Below are 13,853 nucleotides of genomic sequence, written 5' to 3'. Positions count from 1 at the left end.
CCTATTGTAAGCCTAGGTCCTAAGTAGTCCTAACCTGATACGAATCTTCTCACCGCACATCTGTGCGTGTGCGCATGTCATAACCGACTACTGATACTTTGCATATCATGCGTCATGCTAAATTCAATCTTTGGTTTGTGTAGGTAAGGTTTAATTTTGAAATTGGAAGTGTAAATTAAGTGTTTATTTAAATTAATGTGCGAATTTGAATACAGTGCATAATTAGTAATTATGCATGTTGACTTAAACGCATCATGTGATTTTTAACTTCTGATTAGCAGAAACGTCTGCAATCGATGCCACTTAGGCTTAGAATATATTGCATAATAATAATTGAATTTAAGTGAAAAATTTCGCTGGCTTGGTTGAAGTCTTGGTGGCTCAGTTGGCAGAGCGCTGGAGTATCGATCCAGAGGCCGTGAGTTCAAGTCTCACCCAAGGCAGACATTTTCCACTTTTAAATTTATTCTAAGCATGATGTGATTGTTGTCTGCAATAGGTTAAGTCCTTTGAGTCTTGTTTTAAAACTCTTCTTAGTTGATAAAGTTTTACAGAAAATCCATTAAGTCGATACTTACAGTAATTTTCGAGACTTTAGTCTTTTGGCAAAAATTTAGTCTTAAAAATAATATTTTTAAAGATTTCACATAGATAACACACCTACATTTTGAAGCCTATACCTCACCTCGGACACTGGCGATCAACTTATATGAAAGTGGCGCGTTCCCAGCACACAGTCTAAGCTCGTGTAGGTAAACGCGTACTATGCTTGTATGACAGGTCGACTGTTCGCGTTTTTGACAGGTGATAACTTTGCGGTAACCGAGAGGGGGTGGGTGGCACTTTCAGCGGGGAGCGGGAGTGGCCATACTGTAGTATAGTACTCTTTATTATACTGTGCCTATACACAGCATTGCGTCCCACAAGTCAGTTAATTAGTAACCTAACCACAAAATTAAAATTTTGAAAAAACCCCCGACCGCGACATAGTGGACCGATTTTCATGAAACATGGCTAAGAACACTCCTGACTAACTCAGCTTTCAAACAAAAAAAAACTAAATCTAAATCGGTTCATCCGTTCGGGAGCTAAGATGCCACAGACAGACACACATACAGACAGACAAACAGACAGACTGACAGAAACGTCAAACTTATAACACCGTCGTTTTTGCGTCGGAGGTTAAAAATGAAAATCAATCTATCAAGAATGTCTTGTAATATTTATTTATTTGAAATCAAAACCTTATCAGATTTTGATAAACTAAGGCAAATTATGTCTAGTTCATAATCAAATCGATATCCTTTAAGTTTAGCCTTTGGTTCTCGTTTGGTACATATATATATGAAATCGCACGTATGTATGAATGCACGCTGTTCGTTGCTGTCTAGGTAACTTAAATTGATTAACTAAAACTATTTCAATTACAATTAAATATTAAAACACTGAAATTAAAATCTATTTCCGTGCGGTGGCGGGTTAAGAATTTACCACCCGCTTTCTTCCCGTGGGCGTAAAAGTCTACTGTTATGTGGGATATGGGTTAAATTGTGTCGTAGGCGAGAGGCTGGCAACTTGTCACTGCAATGTCACAATTTAGGTTGCATTCAACCCCTTGCCAAGAGTGGCACTGAAACTTAGTAGTTCTTGTGCTCTACCTACCCCTTTAATGTATACATACATACATAGATACAATCACGCCTGTATCCCATAAAGGGGTAGGCAGAACACATGAAACTACTAAAGCTTCAGTGCCACTCTTGGCAAATAAGGGGTTGAAAGAAAACGAAACTGTGACATAATTAATGTATTAATGTATACAGGCGTGATTATATGTATGTAAAATCTATTAGACAGCTAATATGTACTAATAGGGTCAAATACAACATTAAAACGTACATCTATTGACACACAGTTCTAGCTATTTATCCGAAGGTGATCAGCACACAATGCTGATGGTATGGCCGATACTGCTGGAGGCTATTTTTTATTTCCTACTGTATCAATAGTAATGCCTGTCATAGTGTATATTCGGAAATTCTATGGATTTTGGAATGTATGTAGTTTTGAAGATTTTTTATTGCTTGAGTTATCGTAATTTGGGGTGAGTAGGGTTATGAATGGGGAGAGAAAGGACGAACTGAGGGTGAGATATGATTTTAAGGCTATACTGCTACAGAGATAATGTATTTCAATTTAAAATGGAGCTAAATTAAAAAAAAACTACAAACCATCTTCTAAGATCAACTTTGTATGAAATCCCATTTCACCCCAATCATGGGGGACTAAGGGGTGAGATGGGATTTCCTGTTTATCATCAAAGTTATGAAATGAAGCTACCCAAAATAAAAATAAAATACAAAAGTTCGGAACACTTATTATATACACCATTTAGTTTTATCGAGTTTACCATTTAGTCATAATGATATCGAGCTTTGAAAGTCAGTTTTATCGAGTTTACCATGTAGTCGTAATGATATCGAGGTTTGAAAGTCAGTTTTGGCCCAACTCATCCTAAATTACGGTACTAGTAAAATTATTTACTAGGTGCGCAACTTTATCTGCTGAACTCATTTTGTAGGCGTGACATTGTTAAATCTTATGTCATTTAACTAATTCCAACGGCCGCCGTTAGCATAATGTTGGACATGTCCATAAGATTATTGGTAACAGTTGCAAAATGCACTGAGTGCAATGTCACTGTGGCATTGACCATTGTCGTCATTGGTACCTCGTACACGATTTACGTGAATTAGATTTCGTAGATGACCTGTAAATTTAGACCTTTTTCCTCTCGTTAATTGTGCTTGTCAATCAGTGCTAACCATTGTACGTACTTACTTGCGTATTTTTACATGCAATTAATGTTCCCACCCTCCCACCGCAAAAATTAATACAATAAACCACCACAAAAAGAAAAAAAAATACATATAAATCATAAATCAATGTTTTCTTTTAAAATCAAAATGTTTTTCAATGCAGTATTATGCAAAATCGATATACCTCATCCTCCTTGCGTTACCTATCCCGGCATTTGCCACGGCTCATGGGAGCCTGGGGTCCGCTTTGACAACTAATCCCAAGATTTGGCGTAGGCACTAGTTTTACGAAAGCGACTGCCATCTGGCCTTCCAACCCGACCTAGACCTTATTGGAATTAGTCCGGTTTCCTCACGATGTTTTCCTTCACCGAAAAGCGACTGGCAAATATCAAATGACATTTCGCACATAAGTTCCGAAAAACTCATTGGTGCGAGCCGGGGTTCGAACCCGCGACCTCCGGAACGAAAGTTGCACGCGCTTACCGCTAGGCTACCAGCGCTAAAATCGATATATCTATATGAATTATTTTCCTTTCTGTTAAATCTTGCACCTTTATTCCAGTAAACGGACGGTAAACCGTCAACAGAATGTACTCATCATCTGACGAGCAATTACGCATAATGCTCAAAATCAGGTCACCAACAAGGTTACTCTACTTTATAGTACGAGATGAGTAATGATGGGCATTTTCCGCTTTTATTGAGCTAGGCTGCTATTTTATACAATAATTAAAAATTAAAATTTTGAAAAACCCCCGACCGCGACATAGTAGACCGATTTTCATGAAACATGGCTAAGAACACTCCCGACTAACTCAGCTTTCAGACAAAAACAACTCAATCTAAATCGGTTCATCCGTTCGGGAGCTACGATGCCACAGATAGACACACACACAGTCAGACAGACAGACAAACAGACAGACAGACAAACAGACAGACAGACAGACGTTTTTGCGTCGGGGGTTAAAAATACATGTTCCTCTGTATACTTACTTCACAACATCACAAATCGTTTATTTGCTAAAAAAAAATATCTACATAGGTGCATTTTAACCCCCGACGCAAAAACGACGTCTGTCTGTCTGTCTGTTTGTCTGTCTGTCTGTTTGTCTGTCTGTTTGTCTGTCTGTCTGTCTGTGTGTGTGTCTGTCTGTGGCACCGTAGCTCCCGAACGGATGAACCGATTTCGATTTAAATTTTTTTTGTCTGAAAACTGAGTTAGTCGGGAGTGTTCTTAGCCATGTTTCATGAAAATCGGTCTGTGTCGCGGTCGGGGGTTTTTTCAAATTTTTAATTTTGTGGTTAGGTTATTTCAAGCAGAACTCATCACTTATAACTGTTTTATTTAATAAAATTATTGAAAACGGTCCTCTAGCTCGTTTTTTCCCAGAACATGCAATGAGCTACCTTCTGAGGTGTTCCCCTTGCGCTATGACATGGGGTTCTTCAAGAAGCATGTATTTAGGGTTCTCAAAGGTCGGCAACGCATCAGTGACTCCCCAGCGTGAGTAGCCGAATGGCACAAACGCTCACGAAACGAAACGCTCGTAGATATCTATCTCTATCGCTCTTGCTTATTGGCGCTAAAGCCAGACTACCTTTCGCGGCGTTTCGTTTTCGTTGCACGTCGCAGAAATGCCATTCGGCTACGGGGCCTGATGTTGCTTATGTCCATGGGCGGCGATGACTGCTTCCCATCAGGCGGCTCGTGTGCTCGTTTGCTGTCTATTCCATAAAAAAAGAATATTGCCTGTAAAGTTGATCCAAGGTTCAAATCTCGGTAAGGGTATATACCTACTTTTCTGACAATCACAGACATTTTGTACAAATGCAAATCGTGTAAAATTAGGTCAACCGCAAGGTTACTCTACTTTATGACGTGATAATTGATGATAGATACGTAATTTGTGTGTTTTGTTACTGACTTTGACCTTACATGTCACACAGAGACCCTTTGACCCAGATTCTTAACAAAAATGTTTAAAAGGCTAATAGTTTCAGTTGTAATAAACCTAATCACAATATTAAAATTTTGAAAAAAACCCCGACCGCGACATAGTGGACAAATTTTCATGAAACATGGCTAAGAACACTCCCGACTAACTCAGCTTTCAGACAAAAAAAAAATCGAAATCGGTTCATCCGTTTGGGATCTACGATGCCACAGACAGGCACAAACACAGACAGACAGACAAACAGACAGACAGACAGACAGACAGACAGACACGTCAAACTTATAACACCCCGTCGTTTTTGCGTTTTAACGCCGGGTGTGGAATTGAAAAACGAGCAAGTCAAAGGATTCTATAGTTGAACTTCGACCGAAGCGAGTGGATCGAGAATAGAATCCTGATCTTGGCGAGTTTTTCAACACACAAGTAGGTAAAATACTTGCACCCGTGTGTAACACAAAACTTTTCCCCTCACTAAGGCACTGGTCCCACTGCGAGCTAGTAAAGCTATGAGCTATCGGCTATAAAAACGAACAAAATATAAGCACTCCCGTGCAAATAAAAGAGACACGGCGATATTGATAGCTCACCGCTGGGCGAGTAACTATAAACATTGCGTGTCTCTTTTATTTACGCGGGATTACTTATCTTTTGTTCGCTGTTATAGCCGATAGCTCATAGCTTACTAGCTCACGGTGGGACCAGTGCCTATAGCGAGGAAAGTACAACCCAAAAAACGCGTTTATCACTGCTTCCAGTAGTTCCACAGTAAAATCATCTTAATCACTAGATTCACTCACTTTTATCATTTTTAAAGCAGAAATTTTGAGTATATTCAAGGTCAAATTACCTAAATCCTCTAGTGGTTAAAATGCGTTTTTATCCGCTGCTATTAAAGGATAAAATACGTGCTTCCGAGCTAGTGAGGGGAAAATTTAATTACCAATCATCTTCATTATAACTGACAAAGCTTGGGTTTCCTAGAAAAGCGGTGATATCATAGGTACTACGTACTCTTGGCGGACGTGTCCATACTTCGTACCAGTACCTACGTAATGTCAATTCCATTTTACTTAACACTATTTTTTAATTTAATTTTACACTTTTTATTTTATTTTATATAACATGATTTTAAATTCCTTTTTCAGACTGGACCCCTCCTTCCGTGGCAAAGGTCTTTGCGAGCTGATGACCAAGCCCATCGAAGCCTTCGACCTTCGGCGGGACTTTGTCGATGATAAGGACTATGACTTTTACGAGATTGACCGGAACAGCTTGGAACCGAACTGCCCTGAGAGTTTGAGAGGACCAGGTAATCCCTACTAACTAACTGGCTATTATGGCTCTGCGATTTAGTCTGTCTGTCCGTCCGTCCGTCCGTCCGCGGATAATCTCAGTGACCGTTAGCACTAGAAAGCTGAAATTTGGTACCAATAAGTATAATTGTATATCAATCACGCCGACAAAGTGCAAAACTACACGAAGAGCGGGGAGTGTTTTTTGTTTTTCATTTCAACCCTAATTTGTGATATATTGTTGGATAGGTATTTAAAAATTAATAGGGCTTTACTAAAATCATTTTTGATAATGCTCTTAATTTCGGAAATAATCGCTCCTAAATTAAAAAAATGTTTCCCCCCCCCCTCTAACTTTTGAACCATAAGTTTAAAAAATATGAAATAAAGTCACAAAAGTACAAATTATTTTGAACTTGATAGGTTGAACAGTTTTTGCAAAAAAACGGGACACTACGGAACCCTACACTGAGCGTGGCCCGACACGCTCTTGGCTGGTTTTGTTTGAAGCCAAATCTAACAGAAACCAATTGATTCCAGGTCTTCTCCACTCCGGCTACCTCTCCTCAAAACCCTCGCAACCGGCAGCCGCCTGGTCTCCAAGTTGGGACAGACTGGACTTCCACGGTTCCAGCCACCAGGACAGGTTCTATGATGACCGGGACGGATTCCCGGGACGTCCAGGATTTCCTGGTCCGGGAAGACCGGGGAAAAGGAGATATGAGGATCAGTTCTACATCCCGTATCAGATTGGTAAGTTGAACAAACTGGTTATTACAATTATCCATACTAATATTATAAATGGGAAAGTGTGTGTGTCTGTTTGTTTGTCCGTCTTTCACGGCAAAACGGAGCGACGAATTGACGTAATTTTTTAAGTGGAGATAGTTGAAGGGATGGAGAGTGACATAGGCTACTTTTTGTCTCCTTCTAACGCGAGCGAAGCCGCGGGCAAAAGCTAGTAGAGGATAAAAGTTAATATGGCCACGTTTAAAATCGTCTATCATGATGATACGGCACAAACTGCCGGGTGGTTAGGGCTCCAGAGAGAAAGAAAGAAAGAAAGAAAGAAAGAAAATGCATTTATTGCCACAACACGGAGTACAAGGAAAAGATTAAACAAGTTACTTAATATTGTCTTCGGTTACCGCGATATTAGTTACTCATGAAATAAAACTATGGAAACGGATTAAATCGCGTATAATGAATTTAAAATACATCCCGACGTTTCGAACTCTTTACAGCGTTCGTGGTCAACGGGTGACTGAGGAAAAAATTAAAATGTGCAAAAGCTACCCACTTACAAGAAATATTAACGAACCATGACCACAAATAATATAGATTTCTAAGGCAGGTTCACACACTATTAATAAAGCCAGTTATAAAATATTCAAAAAATTTTACCATTACTCTGTTACAAAAAAATTAACCAATTAATCTACACAAAATTGACAAAGAAACAAACTGCAAATGTCCAACACCATACAACACAAATGCCTCACAGCCTTCGTCGTGCTCGCAACATCTCTCTCAGCTCTGGTTCTCGCTAAGGAGAAGCGATATATACCCAGAATGTTGCGAGAGGCCATTGAGATCAAGAAATATCCAAACTTTAATAGAGAGGATGGCTTTACTTTACCACCGGCTTGGGATCCAGTAGTACATCTGATAATGGAACAAGCACGACGAAGGCTGTGAGGCATTTGTGTTGTATGGTGTTGGACATTTGCAGTTTGTTTCTTTGTCAATTTTGTGTAGATTAATTGGTTAACACTTTCGCTACCAAGAACCCGACTGTCGGGCACACCGCTCGTAGAAGCGTAGCCGATTACATGGGTTTCCCCGTATGTAGCGAAAATGTCGTAGCGCCGCGTAGAGCCCGGTTTCGAAAGTGTTAATTTTTTTAACAGAGTAATGGTAAAATTTTTTGAATATTGTATAACTGGCTTTATTAATAGTGTGTGAACCTGCCTTAGAAATCTATATTATTTGTGGTCATGGTTCGTTAATATTTCTTGTAAGTGGGTAGCTTTTGCACATTTTAATTTTTTCCTCAGTCACCCGTTGACCACGAACGCTGTAAAGAGTTCGAAACGTCGGGATGTATTTTAAATTCATTATACGCGATTTAATCCGTTTCCATAGTTTTATTTCATAAGTTACTTAACCTATAAACTTAATACCTAAACTAAATCTTAGTGTAACTTAACATTCTAAACATTATTAGAGCAACCGCCGGACTATCCACGCCGTGTCCCTGTCCAAGATCACAGCCTTCTGCCACCATTCGTGATCCAGCCACCTATCGCGAGTCTCTCAAGATGTTGGTCGAGACTCTTCGCTATGAGACCGTCCGCTGAATTTAATACCATTATTATTAACTTATTTCAGGCGTAGGTCGTAGCAACGATGACCAGGCTTGGGGCCAATATGGCGGCGTGTACGGTGGCGACACCTACTACAAGAACCGGAACGATTACCACAAGTCTATCAGCTATTGGCGGCTGTCCGGTGACTCGGATCTTGAACAAGGTTAGTTTATAGACTTATTGTAACTGTTTTAATTAACCTTTGTTAACATCGTCCACTTCCAAAGGTTGCCTCGGTTTTCTGTCATATCATCCCATGTTATCCCGACAATTGCCTCGACTCATGAGAGCCTGGGGTCCGCTTTAACAACTAAACTCAGGTTTTAGCGTAGACACTAGGGTGGTCCTTATTTTGTCGATGTTATATTTTTATACGGGGCACCCGCTTAATGTAAAATCTAACCCTAAAAAACCAATGTATTTTTTTTTTCAGAATTTTTAAATACATTTTAGGGGTCGCTACCTCACTTTGTAAATTTGGATCCTCCATACAAAATGCAATTTTTTTTATCTATTTTTTTAGATTTTTCGTTGTGGGGCGAAAAGTCATGGTGTATTAAAACCATTGTAATTTGTTTTCAGAATTTTTAAATACATTTTAGGGGTCGCTACCGCACTTTGAAAATGTGGACCCTCTATACAAAATGCTATTTTTTATTTTTTTTTCCGATTTTTCGTTGTGGGGCAAAGAGTCAGGGTGTATTAAAGTGCAACTTAACATAAAATAACGCCGCTGATTTTTTTAAAATTATTTATTCATATTTTAGGGGTTCTAAGACTTCTAAAGTAAGTTCTTCCAAATTTTGAAAAGTGCGGTAGCGACCCCTAATTAATGTATTTAAAAATTCTGAAAACAAATTACATTGGTTTTAATACACCCTGACTCTTTGCCACACAACGGAAATTCGAAAAAAAAAAAAAAAAAAAAAAAACATTTTGTATGGAGGGTCCAAATTTTCAAAGTGCGGTAGCGACCTCTAAAATGTATTTAAAAATTCTGAAAAAAAAAATACATTGGTTTTTTAGGGTTAGATTTTACATTAAGCGGGTGCCCCGTATAAAAATATAACATCGACAAAATAAGGACCACCCTAGTAGACACTAGTTTTACGAAAGCGATTGCAATCTGATCTTACAACCTGATGGGTAAGCCTTATTCTGATTTGTCAGATATCCTCACGATGTTTTCCTTCACCGAAAAGCGACTGGCAAATATAAAATGTCATTTAGCACATTGCACAGTAGTAATGATTTGCAAGATCTTTTTAGTAAATATCAGATTCCTGAAGTAGGTACTATACTCCTAAATATTGTCCTCAAGTGAATGCTGTTGAGCGATACAATCGAACATTAATGACAGCTCGTTTGTAGAGAAACTAGGAAACGACCGTAGGAATTGATATGTTAATATTCCTAAGATAGGCCTAGTAACGATGACCAGGCTTAGGGGCAATACAGCGGCATGTACGGTGGGGACATAATATTAAAATTTGACATTTTAACACATATCAAGCTAACAATATGGGCCAAATTGACAAAACTGAGGTTCAAAAGTTTTAAGCATGTGTGGAGAGATGGCAGTCTATGCACAGTGATTACACATTTTACTGACAGTAACTCTCTAATACTCGATCCTCTTTGGTAAATGTAATATTTAATTTCCAGGCGTTCGTCCTTGGGGTTTCAAAACCGACTTCAACTACAACGACCTCCGTCGAGACGGGGACGATGAGATACACCCCTACTCCTACGGCTCTTGGAAAAGGGGAAGGTGGAACAACTCGGGCACAGGGTCTGATGGACTGGATCTTGGGGAGTCTAACTTCTATAAGCCTAGTTATGGGCCTCCTAAGACAGGTACTTTTGATAAAAAAAAATATTCTTTTTTATACCACGTCGGTGGCAAACAGGTATACGGCCCGCCTGATGGAAAGCGATCACCGTAACCTATGGGCGCCTGCAACTCATTAGAAACTTGTACACTCCTTGTTTGAAGAACCCCATACCATTGTAGTTCATCGGGAATACCTCGGCAGGGAGCTCATTCCACAGCCGGAGCGTTCGTGGGAGGAAATTCCTCTGAAACCGCACGGTGCGCGACCATTTTGGTTGCATGGTGTTGATGAGCGCCCTGTCAATGTCGATATTTTTAAAATGTACTCTATGAGATACACCCCTACTCCTACGGGTCTTTTTAGAGGGGATGATGGAACAACTTGGGCATGGGGGTTGAATGGATTGCAAGGGGAGGTTTATAAGTCGAGATATGGATTACCTACCGATACCTCTTGTAAATTCAGCTGCAGAGAAAAGTACCTTTTGAGGCACTGTACTAATTAATGATGCTGGCAGTACTTTCTCGCTGCTGATACTGTATAAGAAAGCCGCTAGCTCTTCGGTTCAATTAGACACGATTTCTGCAAACCTTATCAGACTTAGACCAAAAGTTTCGGCACCAAATGGTACCGCACTGTTTGAGTTGCAGGCGTCCATAGGTTACGGTGACCGCTTTACATCAGGCGGGCCGTATGCTTGTTTGCCACCGACGTAGTATAAAAAAAAACCTCTCTTCCCAGACTAGAAACTTCAAGATAACTTTGGAATTATCTAGCAATCTGAGACATACAAAATTATAGCTGTATTTTTATCTTTCAGGCCAAGAATGCACGTCAGAGCGTCGCCCCGGCCTGTCTCTAAGCACCGGATCCATCAGGAGAGCCCTACTGGCCCACAACGTCCTTGAGTGTGAGGCGGCTTGCTTTGAAGAAAGGGAGTTCAAATGCGTGTCTTACAGTTATCGGTAAGTAGTTTTAGTAGCCTACTGCCGGTCCAGTCCCAGTCCGAGTCCCTTTTTATTATGGCCAATGAACAGTGGATGTGCAGGGATGGGCTATTAGTATTATACTGACTAAACTTTCACGATTGTTACACATAATTATTCACCATAGACCACGGGGACAACGCCGTCCCTGAAACGTTGGAGGTTAGTTTAATCTGTTTGACTTAAGTTGATCCAGCTGTGCATCCAGGACATCCTCTGTTTGGTCTAAAGGTTAGCTGGTAGAGAATGCCTTTGGCATTATGTTCGCCTTTTGTACATTTTTTACTGTGAAGTAAAGTTTAAATAAATAAATCCTTTCATCTTAGAGTTTGGCAATGGGGTTGGCTACTGTCTAGGTCTGTAAATTTGTCTCGATGGTGCCATATCATAGTTTGCACCAGTCTCAAATTTTGTTCTATCAGATTTGCCTAATAAATGCTTGAAACAAAAAGAGAATTCGACACAATCCTAGAGATTGACAGGGCCCATAATGGCAATAATTTGTATTTTGATCAGCCAACGCTATTTTACTTATAAGCATTATCTTACGAAGGCTTGACTTGCTGGAGATTATTTAGTTAAAAATGAATCCAGGGTGAAAAAGCCTCATGTATTTTGTTCCAATTTCTACGAAGGGTTTTGGTAGAAGGATGTGCAGTTACCAAAGTAGTAATCTACATTTTTCAAATGTTCTATTGCAGGTACTCCAACTCACATGGCTCAGACAACTGCTTCCTCAGTGAGCGTCCTTACAGAGGACTCGACTTGGCTACTGACAGTGGATCAGATGTGTACGCAATGCCTCAAGACTGTGCTGTGTCTGTATCACATAGGCCTTGGGTTGAGAGTGGTAAGAATGGTTATTGATTGAGTTTAAGTCTTATAATAGTACTCTTTATACAGAGATGTTTAAAATCAGACTTGTTTCAGTCTTTGTAAAGATTTATGGTATTTTCTGAAAATAATACTGAACCAGTATCTTTATTCAATACTTTGAAAATTGAAACGAGACGTGATCCCTTAAAATTTTCATTTATATTTAGTCTGATGTTTTGGTGAATATCTTCATTCCCTCCTGTAGTAAGTTTATGTTTTTATTACTCTTTTAGCAGTCTTAACTGCTTTCTCAGCTGTACCATTTAAATTAGGGTGGTAAAAATCACTTTAAATAAAGCCAGTAAACTCAATGATTTCTTTTGTTGCAGAATGCTTCTGGCATGTTCGGTCAGGCGTGGCAGTGTCAGAAACTGTAGCCAGAGCAGCTATAACAGTGGCGGGGCTTGGCGCTTGCGAGGCGGAGTGCATCAGAGCGCAGGGTTTCTTCTGTAGGGTGTTCAGCTTTAGGTAAATCGATTAGAAAAAAAAGTTGATTCAAAATCATAACATTGCTCTCAAACATAACAACTGTGATGCTATTGATCACAGCTGAACGGCTGTGATTAATAATTGTGAATCAGTTTGAATATGGAATTTATCGCTTGAACACAGGTACATAGAGTTTGTGTTTGGAACTTTGGATCACAGTCTGTGATTTGACTTTAACGAAAGGCGCTGCGCGCTTATACACCATGGTTTTATGTGTTTACAAGTTGTCCGAATAATTCTATTTGATAAAAATTGTCGGTGTGGTAGTCTATGTGCATGTTACTCACGAGGTATCCAAACTACTTAATAGCATAGAAGAATAAATAAGGGAAGAGTTTTAACTCCATACATCAGTCAATGCGGGTTATTTGTAGTGACATCTAGCATCAATCACGCGTCAATTAGCGTAAATTATCAGTACCACTACTCGACACTAGGTGCCAACAGTGTTGCGTCTGGCAAAAATGTAATATTAAAACAGTTAATAACTTATATTACAAGCAGGAGGAATTGAAAACAGAGTACTGATTAATACTATTGTAGAAATTGTTGAGCATTAGACTTTTTGTTCTTCGCGACATCTACTGACAAGTAGTAGTACTGATAATTTACGCTAATTGACGCGTGGTTGACGCTAGATGTCACCACAAATAAACAACAACAACTCTTCCCTTACTTATCTCTCGATGTTAATAGTGCATTCCTGAAAACCTCCTCCTACATCGAAAATTATAATTTACAGTCTAAAAACTCCAATAAAAAAAAATTCTAGGATTAAGCAGAATAAAACTCAAATACTTCTTTTATCTCTTCCAGGTTCTCCGCCCCTACAATAGGCGAAGATCTCCCCAACTGCATTCTTACCTCTTCACCCCCAACTTCCCTCTCTACAGGGAGGGGGTTGCGACCCTCTAAGGGGCACGAGTTATACGCGAGAGGGAACTACGGGAGAGGCTGCGAGCCGGCCTTGTTTGATAATACTGCCGTCAGTGAGCCTAAGAAAGGTAAGATACTTTTATCCAAAAATTCAAGTAAAAAAACAACTGATAATGAAATTAAGCATTTTACTCATACTGAAATGGAGACCTTCGCTTTGCTCGGTGAATAAGACAGAACTAGTTTCTAAATAGAGTTCGGGAGTCACTTAAACCTACGTCTATCGGCCCTCTTCGAACTGTAATATATGTCTAACATTAGATAGGATATGGATAGCATATATCCGTGTTAAA

The 13,853-nt window shown here is 39.5% G+C and overlaps 1 protein-coding gene and 1 non-coding gene across 3 annotated transcripts in view; both read left to right on the top strand.

Moving 5' to 3' along the window:
- The window catches only part of LOC125238657, an 87,753-nt gene that overhangs the window by 46,756 nt on the left and 27,144 nt on the right, over positions 1-13,853 (top strand). For both annotated transcript variants that reach the window (XM_048146048.1, XM_048146049.1), the window contains exons 3-10: positions 5,923-6,086; positions 6,610-6,822; positions 8,461-8,601; positions 10,104-10,295; positions 11,094-11,238; positions 11,961-12,109; positions 12,465-12,603; positions 13,441-13,628. In XM_048146048.1, coding sequence (XP_048002005.1) covers positions 5,923-6,086; positions 6,610-6,822; positions 8,461-8,601; positions 10,104-10,295; positions 11,094-11,238; positions 11,961-12,109; positions 12,465-12,603; positions 13,441-13,628 — 1,331 coding nt within the window. The remainder of the gene's footprint in view (positions 1-5,922; positions 6,087-6,609; positions 6,823-8,460; positions 8,602-10,103; positions 10,296-11,093; positions 11,239-11,960; positions 12,110-12,464; positions 12,604-13,440; positions 13,629-13,853) is intronic.
- On the top strand, positions 371-443 carry Trnad-auc. Its single transcript has one exon. It is a non-coding gene; the product is annotated as a tRNA-Asp (tRNA).

This window comes from Leguminivora glycinivorella, chromosome 24 (assembly GCF_023078275.1).
Source record: "Leguminivora glycinivorella isolate SPB_JAAS2020 chromosome 24, LegGlyc_1.1, whole genome shotgun sequence".
NCBI lineage: Eukaryota > Metazoa > Arthropoda > Insecta > Lepidoptera > Tortricidae > Leguminivora > Leguminivora glycinivorella.
This window is presented reverse-complemented; position numbering and strand designations above follow the sequence as displayed.